Consider the following 13675-nt stretch of genomic DNA (forward strand, 5'->3'; position numbering starts at 1 on the left):
TATGTGAAATGTCAGCTTTACACAGACAGCAAAGAGTAAGCTCAGAAGGGTTTTGGAACCCACACTGGGTCATGGAGCTAGTCCCTATGAAGGCTATAAAGACTGGGGTCAAACCTCAGGTTTGTTTGACTGTGAAGCCACTCTTGTTTTGGCGGCTTCTTGGAATTTAAATGACAATGCGTCTGCCTACAGAAGTCTCCACCCCAGCTCACACAGTGGCAGGCCAGCCTGGAGGGGACCACAGTCAGGTTCTCTAATTTTTGAGAGTTTGACCTACTTTCTTAGAGAAGGAAGAAATGTTTGGGAGAAAAGGAGACCATTTGTAGGCCATTGCCCTCACAGTAGACTGAATTGTTCCTCTTAACTTTTTCTCATCATATTTACATGAGCAAATGAGAGATATACGAAGTTATATCTTCGTATATACCTTCGTATATATTGTAATAGAAAGCCAAACAGACTCTCCAAAATCTCTAAACCAGGACAAAAGGTACTGGTGATTTTTACTTGAGCACTGCTGTTCTTATTTGGCAAGAGAAGACTGTCTTGCCCTGACATATTCCTGATGTATTTGAGAGGTCTTAGTTATAAAACTTACCCCTTTACTAGTCTGCCTCATTCTCAAAATATGTTAAAATTATGAAGCAGTTTCTTGTCATCTAATCTTGAGCTAATATATCATAAGCTAATTATCATAGTTTAAAACAATTTTCATTGTGTGTTCAGTGTGCATGGTACTGAGCTGCACAAGAACACCTTCATACAAGTATATACCGTGCACTAAGCATGAACCCTCTTTATCTCCCTCCATCTTACTACCCCCTCCCATTAGTTGTCTTTGTTTTCCTAGAAATTTTTCCTTCTATTTTTATGTCATATAAATGATTTTATATATCTATTTGAAATTTGCAAACTACAAGTGAGAAAAACATACGATATTTTTCTGAGATTAGTTTAATTCACTTAATGTTATTATTTCCAGTTGCATCCATTTTCCTCCACATGAAATAAATTTATTTTTCTTTATATATTTAATAAGTTATTTTTTCTCTATTCCTTTGCTGTGGGACAGCTAGGGTGGTCCCATCACTTAGCTATTGTGAGTTTGCAATACTATGGATGTACAAACAAGTCTTGCTGTGATATTCTGGCTTGGAGCCCAGGAGTGTCATGATTATACCACAGCAAGGCAGACTTTTTTTGAAAATAAACAAACAAACAAAATCATATTTTCCCACCACTCATGTAAAAAAATCACAACAGGAATGTGTATTAATTTCTGAATGATCTTCACTTAGCACTTAAAAGTTTCTCTGTATTGCGTAGTACATAATATGCAAATAAATGTTCTAGGGAAAGTATTAAATGTTCTAGGGAAAGTACTAAATGGCTTCTTTGGGTTTAGGGAGGCCATAATGTCTCCTGTATTTGGTCTGTTTAAAGATATGGTCTTTACTATCATATTTCTCCATTATAGGCAGATGTGCTAGCAGGGCTACTCTTCTGTTGCCTTTACACAGTAGAAGCAGAGGCAGAAGATGAGGGTTTAAAATGAGGGAGTCTGATTCTGTTTCCTCTATCATTGTGTACCAGCCAAGTGTGCTCTTGGGAGGAAAACCTTCTTTCTGTTGATTTCTGCCCAGGACACTGGAAGAATGAGAGGTCCTCACTGTGTGAGTAATAGAAAACATTTGTCTCCTCTCTTTACACGTTACCCTGGTCTTGAAGAAATACTGCCATGAAGTATTTGCAGTAAGAATAACTCATTCAGTGCTCCCAAACTCTTTTTATATAAACTAGATCTACTATTAGAATTCTAAATAACCTGCTACACACTCTGGAAATATAGATGTTAGAAGATTTGAATAACAAAATTAGATGACCAACTTCAAAGAAAATCTATGAATGTACTTATCATTGGGGTGCAACGAGTTTCCTGGGTATTTTACATTAATCTTTCAAAATGCTGACCCAGAAGGTCTGCTTTCAAAATTAAACAGAGACTATGGGTTTAGGACGCATTTAGATTCAGATTCATCATGACTGTAAAGCCTGATTGGTTCAAGTAACATAAGACCAGCTTCTCAGACAATAATGCACCTGTACTAAGTTCATCAAACACTGCAGACCTTGCCTACTTGTATCACGGGGATGAGCTAGAATACCCAGTGAAAGAAGTTTCCATAAGCAAGTTGGAGTGCTCAGCATGTACACAGTAAGGCAGAATGAACATAGACAGAATGTAGCGCCTCCATAGTGTAAGCTCCTTGTGAGATTCAGACGAGCATAGCAAATGAACTATAAGTTGAACATCTAAGGCTTATCTTTTGGATTAAAAACTATGATCAGCAACTTATCTGTGGAAATGGAGAACCCAGCAAGAAATGAGAGAGCCAAGGGGTGTACGCACATGTGGTGCCGGAGCCGGTGTTGGTGTACTTTTCAGACAAGACTATACTAGAGCCTTTGGCTTTGGGTACATTAAGGCAGCAAGGGATGAGTTAACAAGCTCCTGAAGCAAAGCGACATCAGCCATGGCAGGTCATTCTGACTTCACATTAACACAGACTATTGCTTTTTATCCTCCTCCTGCCTCAGTCTTATCTCTGGACATCACCCACATTCAACCTCAAAACGGTGTAATCCCAACTTAAATCCAAGTTCCCTCTAAAGTCAACAGGCGGGAGTATGAATGAACGCTAAATGGACTCAGAGCTCCTTGAAGTGATGAAGGAGAAATCTATCCTGGCCTTCCCCATCTCCTTTAAATTGAAGTCTTTAAATAACCTTTCTTATTCTCATTGATTTTCATTACATTAAATTCCATATTAAGAACTAAATTCTGTAGCGACTTGTCACAGATTTTGTTATGAGATTTATGGAGGTGGCCAGACTTTCTCAGAGAAGAGTGTCTGGGGGAAACTGAGACCCGGCAAAGCCACCACGTGTCATCTCAAGCTGGCAGACCAATGTTTACGACCCACAGCTTTTCTGGGTTAATTAATTACTAGCTCATGGTACGCCATGAGTTATTATCTGTCAGCAACAAACACTAGATGACAGAGCAGAGCACCGTGTGCTATTGAGAACCCGAAGAGATGCCCCATATAAACTCTGAAGAAACTGGAAACTGCAGGAGCAATGAGTAGAATGGCATTTGGAGATAGGATTTCAGGTGAGCTCGAATGAGCTAGACCCAGCTGCCAGATGCACTTGAAAAACTCAGTAGTTTAAGCAGTGGTACCTAGTCTGTCTATAATTCACTCTTGGCAGCAGTGTGGTGTTCCCCTCACAGTGGCAGCCTGTCGAGCCTGTCAGGACCCTGCCTATGAAGTTTTAACCTTTCACTGAAGGCTTTCAGAAAGAAAAGAACGAAAGCAGATGTTGACTACAGTAAACTGCCCTGCTCCTTTCCTTCTCCTATTTCCTTTCACTATTTTAATTTCTTGATGCCCTGCTTCTGATTCTTTCTCTTATTATCTTTGACTGGCTAAACTTCCCTCCACTTTTTCATCTCTGTGTGTTTATTTATTCTTTATCTAACTCACATTCCATCGTGACTGTACACACTTGCCTCAGCCAGGAATACCCCCTACCCCAGCATCTCCTTGGTGAACTATAGAGCCTCCAATGCCTAGCTCCAGTTCACTGTGCCAGCTGCACTTCTGCTCATTCTACTCCTCTGGGCACCTGAGGCTTCTTTATATTTCTGCTAAAACACTGCTTACCATGTTAGTCTTCAGGTCGCCATCCCTACCAAGCTATGCTCCCTTTGTGGACAGAACTTTGTAGTATCCCTTCCATAGTCTCAGTGTCTGGCAAAGTAAATGGATTGATGGCAGGATGAATAGAGTAGGTTCTTTATTCTCTGTAGTTATGTACTGTCTGCTGAGCTGACCAGGCTCCAGTGTAGTTCCAAATCCATGGTCACACATATGGTCCTGATTATCTCAGTGGGCCGCAAAACCAAAACAAATAGACATGAGTGTGAGGGAGATTTGTGGGGGAGGAGAGAAAGCAGGGTCAGTAGGGAGATGGCGGTGAGAGTAATCAGTATGCAAGGTGCATGGATGTAAAATTTTACAAACAACAAAAAAAAAAAACCAAAAAACTTATCACCTTGAAGGATGGATTATATCTAAAATAAAGCAAGTTTACTAGGCTATTAATGTAATAGTTTACTCTACTCTATATGGCGGTGTTTAATGAAGAATTCTTTCAACTTTGTCGCATACTTGAAATTTTATTAATTTCATAATAAAATATTGAGTAGGTGAGCAACTATTAACTAAACCTTGGTAGTTAAAAAAATTCTCAAGGTTTTAACTACAGACCATTTTATCCAAAATAAGGGCTATGTTTTAGATCCCAAGAGATCTCCCATAACTACTAAACTGTCTTCCAGTAGCTTCTCAGTGGGAGTCAATGGAGCTGACTCTCCTGATAAATACAGTCCTTTCTACTCTCCATTATTAACTAGAAACTGGTCCTTCTGATTTTTATATGATGCACATTTTACCTCTCTGACTTGACCCCCAAACCAAGTCATTATGTTTGCATAAAAACCCTTTCTTGACATTCATGGCATCTGTCCATCCTTTCTCTGTGAGTGAATATGATGGTTTGAAAGAAAATGGCCCCCAAAGGGAGTAGCACTACTAGGAGGTGTGGTCTTGCTGGAGGAAATGTGTCACTGTGAGGGTGGGCTTTGAGGTCTCTTTTGCTCAAGCTATGCCCAGTGTCAAAGGTCACTTCCTGTTGCTTGCAGATCAAGATGAAGAATCTCAGCTCCTTCTCTAGCACCATGTCTGCCTAAATGCTGTTAAGTCCCACCATGATGATAATGGTCTAAACCTCTGCAACTGTAAGCCACCCCAATTAAATGTTTTCCTTTTAAGAGCTGCCATGATCATGGTGTCTCTTCACAGCAATAGAAACAATAACTAAGACATAACATAAGTGCCAACTTAAGATCAGGGTAAAATACTGCCTTCACTTTTCTGAGTACACCTTGGACTTCTCAACTGATACATTATCACACTTGGCTCACAGACAGCTTAGTCTATGCAGGCTGCCTTGATCCAAAGGTTAAAGTCATTGGTCTTCATTTCAGCCTCCTTAGAACTTCAGAAATTGCTTCACATGGCACATTCTACCTTTCTTGTTTAAATTAAAAAAATAGTTGGAAGTGGAGGCATACTCCTCCAATCTCAGTTTGGAAGATTGTGGCAGAAAGATCATGAATACCAGGTGAGCACGGGCTGAAAGAAAAGAATAGTATGTAGATATAGTGTAAATTGACATGCTTCAAGACTCTGTCAAACCTGGGTTCAACCCTGCCTTCTGTGAGTTCTACTTCCTAGACTTGAAGTTTGAGCAAATTACCATCTTCCTTTGTGCCCTCATGCCTCAGTTTCCTTATCAGCAATAATGTGATTCAGAAGATTATTGCAAAGATTGTATAATATTACACAATACAGAAAGACTTTAAGTATGTGACACAAGAGAATGAAGGGTCAGACGTGCAGAGTGGTTTCATGGATTAGTCTCACCTTCTCTCCTACTTAGCCTTTCATCTTCCAAGTCTAAAGAAAAGCAGATCTCTTAAACCCAAGAGACGGGTTGCTAATAACTAACAACGAGTGAAAGCTCTTTGCCACAGCCTTACAGAAGAGAGGTTTTTTTTTTTTTTTAAAATTAAGATCCCTTAAAAGACATCTATTTTTTTAAGAAAACTGCTTCTGTTTACTATTCATTTTGAATTCTTTTCAAGAAAAGGAAATTTACAGGATGTGCCTTATTATAACAACAACAAAAATAGATGGCATTAGAGCTAGAGTTTGCACAGTAGAATTATGATTTTAAATTAATGTGAGATACAGCTATACCTTTATAAAAAGGTAACCCACATTATACCAAACACACCGTGTGGAGCCTTAGATAAACAATCAGGTCTTTGCCAAAGTTGCAAGGACTCTGTACACGTCACATAAGATGATCATTCCCCTCAGAACTGAATTCCAAGGGAAAGTAGAACATCCTCAAACTGCATAGAGCTGACCAAAAGGAACGGATATCCTTTGGAAAGGTTTATAAGTGTTTCATTTTCATTACAAAATTAACAACAAATTATAAGACTTTATATATTTCTTTAAAGTAGAGCATATAGCTGGGTCTCTTTAAATAATTTAAATTCATGGCTTCAGATGCTATAGGTAAGCCTGTACATATATTTTATATAAGAAGGAAGCCTGAAATTCTGATTGTACCATATTTATATTCATATTCTGGGTAACTTCTGGAATCTCACACAAAGTACCATTCAAGACATTTTGAATGATGCCTTCATGGATAAAGTACTTCTAATTAAATGACAGATAAAAATTGAAGATTTTTGCAAGCATGTACTATTAATAGAGGGATTTCTTAGTGTATAAGAAAAAAAAACCCAGGCAGTGCTGATACACACCTTTAACCTCAGCACTCATGACGCAGAGGCAGGTGGGAACTCTGTGAGTTCGAGGCCAGCCTAGTCTGCAGAGTGAATTCCAGGACAACCTGAGCTAAACAGAAAAACCCTGCCTTGAAAAAGGAAGAAAGAAAGAAAGAAAGAAAGAAAGAAAGAAAGAAAGAAAGAAAGAAAGGAAGGAAGAAAGGAAGAAATCAAGAAAGAAAGAAAAATAAATAAATAAGAAAGAAATTTCAAAGTGTAAAGACCATTGTCCTCCTTTATTAACATTCATATAGTTATTTTTTTCACTTCTCTAAAATGAGAAACTACAGTTTCAAATATATGCTTTCATTATATGTATCATAAAAACTAACACTGCTTTTGTTTTATTTATTTATTTTTGTTTGTTTTTTTGTTTTGAGAAGGGTCCTTCTATAGAGCCCTGGCTGTCTTAGAACTCACTGTGTGGACCAATCTGGCTTTGAACTCACAGAGATCCGTCTGCCTCTGCCTCCTGGGTGGACTAAAGGTGTGTGCCATCATGTCTAGTTTGCAAGAATTAACCCTTGATAGTAGCATTCCAAGTCATTTCCAAAGAGAAACAAAAGTTTTCCATTTTTACTTGTTCATTTTTTGTGGTTTTTGTTTGCTTGTTTTTGTTTGTTTTGTTTTGTTGGCTTTTGAAGACAGAGTCTCACTCTGTACCTTAAGGTGGCCTGAACTCACTATGTAACCCATACTGACCTCGAACTTGTGGCAATTCATATGTGTCAGCATGTCAGAAGGTCAACCAGAACACTAAGTTAGATATGACTATAGAGATATCCACATTGCCATCTCATTTTATAGACAAGAAAAATTTCACTCCAGATGTTGAGTGACTTAGTGTTAAACACGTAGTGGAAGAATCAGGACAGAACAGGCATCCCGATTATAGGAAGGCACACACAGCAGCTTTCATAAATGCTTGGAACAAACACACTGGTCTTGTGAGATCCTTCAAATATAGGGCACAGTCGAGGTGAGTCAGAGACTCCAGGCCTGCCCAAGGGGCACTCACCTTCGGTACTGGAGATAGGAGTACTGTCACATTTGCTTTCACACTGCTGCATAGACGGAGGCCGAGCAGTCTCTGGACAGTCAACAGATGCCTGTCCAGTGTAGGAGAGACACTGGACAGATCGCATCTGCTGCCCAAGGCCACACTGAGCAGAGCACTACATTCAAAGACACAGAAAAACAAAGTATTGATTTTCACAATGTTAATATGATAGAAAGATATTATTTTAATAACTGCACATATTAACCTTTAAAGTCCACATGCAATTGTTATTGAGAGGTATATCACTTGTTTGCTTTTTTATGGAATTGATTTCAAACTCAATGATTGCATTATTGCCCTAGAAAACTGAAGCGGTCTAGTACTCAGAAGACAACAAATGGTAATTTCTTGGGCTATCATAACTATTCAAAACAATGTTGGTGGAATTAAGAAGGGAGTAAAGAGAAAATCCTACAGAGGAAGTAAAATACTTAGCAATCGTCAGGCCAGTGCTGACTTTGGATTGTTGTTATTATAGGTGCTCAGATATAGCTTTGATGGCCTGATCGGCACTCTGAATCTGATCAAATGCTACAGCAGTGGTGACTGGGTCAGTCAGTAAGAATCTGACGGCTTTTGTCAAATGCTTTTTCCACATCTAATGAAATGATCATATGGTTTTTTTCTTTCAGTGTATTTATATGATGGATTACATTGATAGATTTTCGTATGTTGAACCAGCCCTGCATCTCAGGCACTGGGTTTTGATTCTACTGTATGTACTGGCTTTGTGGGAGTCTAGTCTGTTTGGATGCTCACCTTCCTAGACCTGGAGGGAGGAGGGAGGACCTTGGACTTCCCACAGGGCAGGGAACCCTGACTGCTCTTTGGACTGGAGAGGGAGGGGGAGGGGGAATGAGGAGAGGGGGAGGGAAATGGGAGGAGGGGAGGAGGTGAAAATTTGTAATAATAATAATAATAATATATTTTAAAAAAAGAATCTGACAGCTTTACAGGGTGGCCCAGTGAGCAAAGCTCTTATGCCACAAACCTGATGACTGGATTCTATTCCTGGAATATAACTTCAGAAAGTTGTCCTGTGGCCTCTACACACTCACTGTGTCTCATGTGTGTGCATACACACACACACACCATGCATACACATCATGTACAAATAATATAAATAAAAAATTTAAAAGGAGCTTGTATAAGTACCTTGAATTTCCTCAGGAATTATCAGCCACATACACTTTAGAAATAATCTGTGTTAGTCAGTTAACATACTTCCCTCTTTCAGCCACATGAAGGAAATAACTACCTGGCTTAAAAAACAACTCATGACATCATGTCTATATAGAATCTTCAATAGTATAATATCAATTATATACCACTAAATTATCAGTGAAACATTTTGCTAATAATGCAATAATGTTAGCAATGGGATGCTTAAAGTTATCAGGCATATTCAAATTGAGAATTTGTAAGCTAGACTCAGTGCTTCTATAGAGATGCACTTTGGTTATTTCTTACTTCTTCCCACAGGCCTGGGCATAGAGCAAAGGGTTTGTATATACTGTATGGATATTGAACATCTTCCAGGCAGTATAGGCATTGCTGGGCTCCATGACAACTGGCTACTTAGAAATACATTTCTTTCCTTTGTGTGTGTGGCATATGTGTATTGTGAGATGTATGTGTGTATGTACATGTATGTGTATGTGCATGTGGAGGCCAGAAGCTGAAGCTGGAAATCTTCCTCAGTAGTTCTCTACCTTATTTTATGAAACAGTATCTCTCATTGAGCCTGGAGCTCACTGGTTCAGCTAGACTGGCTGGTCAGCAAGTGCCAAGGATCCTCTGTACCTCTTCTCCCAGTGTTGAGGTCACACACACATTCCACCACATCTGGCTTTTTTTTTACACAGGTGTGTTGGGGGGTTAGATGTTGGGTTATCATGAACACACTGCAAGCACTTTACATACTGGGCCACTGCCCCAGGCCCTAGTCAATTACTTTCTGTGATATAATTATTATTATTAAAGAGAATCACAGCATGTAGTAAGGCTGGCCTGATCTCAAGAGCCTCCACCTTGATCATAGATATGAGTGATCACTCAGATGAGTATTATTTTCTTAATGTGACTTAATAGATTTCCTCTTTGACATGTAGAAGAAAAGCATTTAACTTCCATTTAACTTCCCTCTTACATGAAATATACCAATTTGGTTTTCTTTTAAATTATTTTTGCTTGCTAGAATTATATTCATTTGTCAGAATGGTCTGACATTTAAAAATATATACATACATACATACTGTATAATGACTAAATTTTGTTAATTACTATAGGCATCATTATACAGTTACTTTTGTGATAAGAACCAATTGTTTTATAGAATTTAGTAAGACCAATAACAAGATAAATATATAAAGTAAATATATATATGTGCCTATATACATATATATGGAATAAATAGAAACTGGGCCAGCAAAAAGGCTCAATGGATAAAGGGGGGGTCACTGCCAAAACTGATGACCCAAGTTTGATCTTAGTACCTCTATCACATAGAATAAATAAATGTTAATTTTTTCTATTATTAAAAAAGAAGAGTAGAAATTAAAAAAATGAGTTTGATATAAAATAAGACACATGTCAAAAGTTCTGTATACTGTTTCCTAATTCATAGTATCTATCAGACAAAAGTAATTTGAAGTGTAAGCATTAATTTTTATATCTTATCAATCACATCACTATTTTAATTGAGGCCGCAAAAACAACTCTGTGAGGGTAGAAGGAATTATCTTGTTTATGAGTAGAAAAGTTAAGACATTGGTATTAATTGATTTATTATTGAATTAGTTAAGAACTAGGATTGGAATGATGTAGTTGTTTACACTTTTGCTTATTGAGTCGGGTTGACTTTGAACTCGATGTGGTAAGATTCAAAGAACAAGTATATTTGGGGTATTTGGGGCTTGGATGGGAGTGCATGTCTATTGTCCCTGTTAGCAGGTTGAGGCATGAGGATTGTTAGTTTGAAGCCAGTATGGCCTACACAAGAGTTTTGGCCCTGTCTCAAAAAGCCCAAATGATAACAATAACAATAATAATGATAGCAATAGAGCGGAATGTTTCCAGGTGTGGAGAAATGTAGCTAAGGGGTATGTGTCCACAGCTGGTCTCCAGGGCTTGCACAGTTCCACAGGGAAATCTCCAAGAGTTTCTTCACTCCTGTCTGGAGCCCTCACAAGGATCAGATCAGAAAGCTTAGGTGAGTGTCTCAAAGGATCCCACAGTCTGGTTGCCATACCTGGCCCCAGTCTCCTGTCACCCAGCGGGGAGGAGGACAGCGGCCCAGACTGCAGCGGATGCGAGCAGGAGGTTTATTCTCCTCTGGACATTGTGCAGCTGGGAATGTTTTAGAAAGGTCACTGCTCTTGCACAGAACAATCCGATGCTTGAATCCTGGACCACATTTTGGAGTACACTGGAAATAAAAACAAATATTGAATAACAACAGTTTAAATACAGGAAAATGTGAAGAGACTATTGAAGTAAATGTGCATACGTATACAATACACATTATAAGAAAAAGCTCTCACTATGAAGCTCCTTCAACAGTTTAAGGGGAAGTACTTTAATCTTTTCCCCAAGGTCTTTAAGAGCTAAATTCAATGTTTGCTTTTGTTGGCTAACATTTTCTTCTTTTATTAGGGATAGGCTTATTCCTCCATTCTTCCCCAGCCTTGGCCTCCTTCAGCTGTGATAAGAGTCTGCTGAGTTTGGAATGTGGAAGCCTACTTGCTGGGTGTAGTCTTTGAAAGGGAACTTTTATGTTATTAGTAGACCACAAGAACGTGTCTTTGCGGAGCAAGCTGGTGGTGGAGTAGATCAGCTATTTCCACTGTGTGGTAGTCAAGGGCACATGGCTGCAGCACAGGGTTATCGCACAAATAACTCTGGACTTCTCCCTGTCCTTAAGTCACAAACTTAAGAATAGGGTGTCTATTCTTTATACTGAGAAAATGACACTTCTTCCTAGGTCACAATCCTTTCCTTTCCCTGTCTCTAGATGTTTCGTTAAGTCACCTACTCACTGCAGTGACGGATATTTTCTGGACCCTTACTCCAAATACACTTCCTCTTGGTCAATTGAGGACTTACACACATGTGTGAGCTGTGATTCATATCTTTCATCCAGATATATTTCCCGAGATGCTATAGCAATAGTTCTTAACCTGTGGGTCACAACCTCTTTGACAAACCTCTATCTCCAAAAATATTTACACTACGTTCCACAACAGTAGTAAAATAACAGTTATGAAGTAGTGATGAAATAATCTTATGGTTCGAGGTCACCACAACATAAGGAACTGTATTAAAGGAAGCAACATTAGGAAAGTTGAGAACCATTGTTCTATACAGTGGGATTGAAGTCGGGGGTCATGAAAAAAAATGAGCAAGAGTATCCAAGGTATTCTTATTTAGGAGACATGCATGAGAACAAAAGGCTAATGTCACATATTATGAGAGTGGGCATAAAATAATTCCTGTGTGCTTTATCATCATTGGCTTTTGACCTGTTTTATTAGGTGTAGCCTTTGAGTCTGGTATACCAGCACAGAGAAAGAGAAAAATATTGAAGCTTTTTTTTAGATTAAAAAAAAAATCATGGATTCTACACAGTCTCTTTATAACAATGAATCGTAGTGAATACATTTTCTCCAGCTTAGAAAAAGACTCATCAAGATGTATTTTCAAGGACAACATACAGTTCTTCTGAGATCCCTTCAGAGGAGGAAAGGGTTAGGAGTTAAAATCAAGAGTCAAAAACCTTGATCTCTTACTCGCTTTCCCAGTCAAACCGACACCCTTGTGTCCCTACTGCTGCCTCACTCTTCCCATATGGTCCACCTGGTCTCATTGATCCAGCCCTTTCCACCTTTGTGGTTTGTCTCCATCTCCACCACCATGAATTATACTTCATGCAAACATCACTTCCCACATGATACCTTACTACTTCCTAGTACTTCTGCTTCCTGCCTTTACCTCACAACAAAACTTTTTATGGACTTCAGAGGAAAGGCATCTCATGGGGGTCCCTGAGGATTAAAGGGAACTACTGCACATTTCTGCACACACTTATTCCATTTGATCTTAGTCAAAAGCTGAGAAGTGTTCACACATTCTTATTCAATGACTTCACTGGGTCTCAGCCCTACAGAGCTAGCCACAAATACTCCATGTTTATAGCCTGACTGTCAACTCTGGTCTTTAAATATTGTCCTACTTAGGCATGATAATAAAATGAAGTAAAACAATTCACTTCTAAGAAAATACTAAAGGCAAGGGGATACCACTTAGAACAGGGTCACTTAGAGTGTAACTGCCCAGCAATCCTTCTCATCATGCAATCAGAGGAGGGAGCAGAAGGAGCATGAGAGTTTTCAAGGGTGTGTCAAAAGAAAACAGGATACATTTTCTTGAAAAGGTTGCCTTAAAAAGAGATAGAATGTTGCCTGCTCTCTCCAGAGCCACTTTCTCACACACGAGAGTGCTGATCCTCCGAGGCCCAGGGCTTGTGCTTTACTCTTCAGCTGCTTGCACACTGGCTTTTGGTGCTGTTTATCCTTCTTCCATTAACCCATTTAGGGGAGACCTAGGCTTCCAGGTAAGTAAGGAAATGAAAGCCTACCTTTGCTAAATTAGCAGGAATGGCAGACAATAGCCATTTCCTCCCTCTTGACTGAAACACAATCACAATAAGATGGTTGTTGGACTAGACAGTAATGTCCATACTTCTTAAATTATGCTCTGCCCTGATAGTTTTCCCAGGATATCTGGGGAGAAATAATAGCGCCTACTAAATGCTTTCTCTAAGGTGCTAGTCCCAACATGTGCACCCTACTTCCCAGCACTTCTTTCCCCTAAGCCTTTGACTCAGTTATCGTAAACAAGATGTCAGAAACATGACTAACGTGTCCTCAGCCTGCATGTCTGATGCAGGCTGACTCCAGGGATGTCTCCGAGTTTCTGAGACTATCACTTCAAAGATCAACTTGACAGAATAAAAATTCCAAAGAAGTTTAAGTATAATCGGTGTGAAATTAAATACAGAAGGAACTTTATATTATACTGCTATGCTTCTATTTCAAACATCATTTAAAAGTTTCTTTCTTCAA

At 39.0% G+C, this 13675-nt stretch overlaps 1 protein-coding gene across 1 annotated transcript in view; it reads right to left on the bottom strand.

Annotated features, from left to right (window-relative positions):
* The window catches only part of Adamts6 (ADAM metallopeptidase with thrombospondin type 1 motif 6), a 200992-nt gene that overhangs the window by 3514 nt on the left and 183803 nt on the right, over positions 1-13675 (bottom strand). Inside the window, exons 22-23 of the mRNA XM_038323313.1 lie at positions 10804-10980; positions 7512-7668 (exon numbers count right to left, since the gene is read on the bottom strand). Coding sequence (XP_038179241.1) covers positions 7512-7668; positions 10804-10980 — 334 coding nt within the window. The remainder of the gene's footprint in view (positions 1-7511; positions 7669-10803; positions 10981-13675) is intronic.

The sequence above is a fragment of the Arvicola amphibius genome, chromosome 3 (genome assembly GCF_903992535.2).
Source record: "Arvicola amphibius chromosome 3, mArvAmp1.2, whole genome shotgun sequence".
Lineage (NCBI taxonomy): Eukaryota > Metazoa > Chordata > Mammalia > Rodentia > Cricetidae > Arvicola > Arvicola amphibius.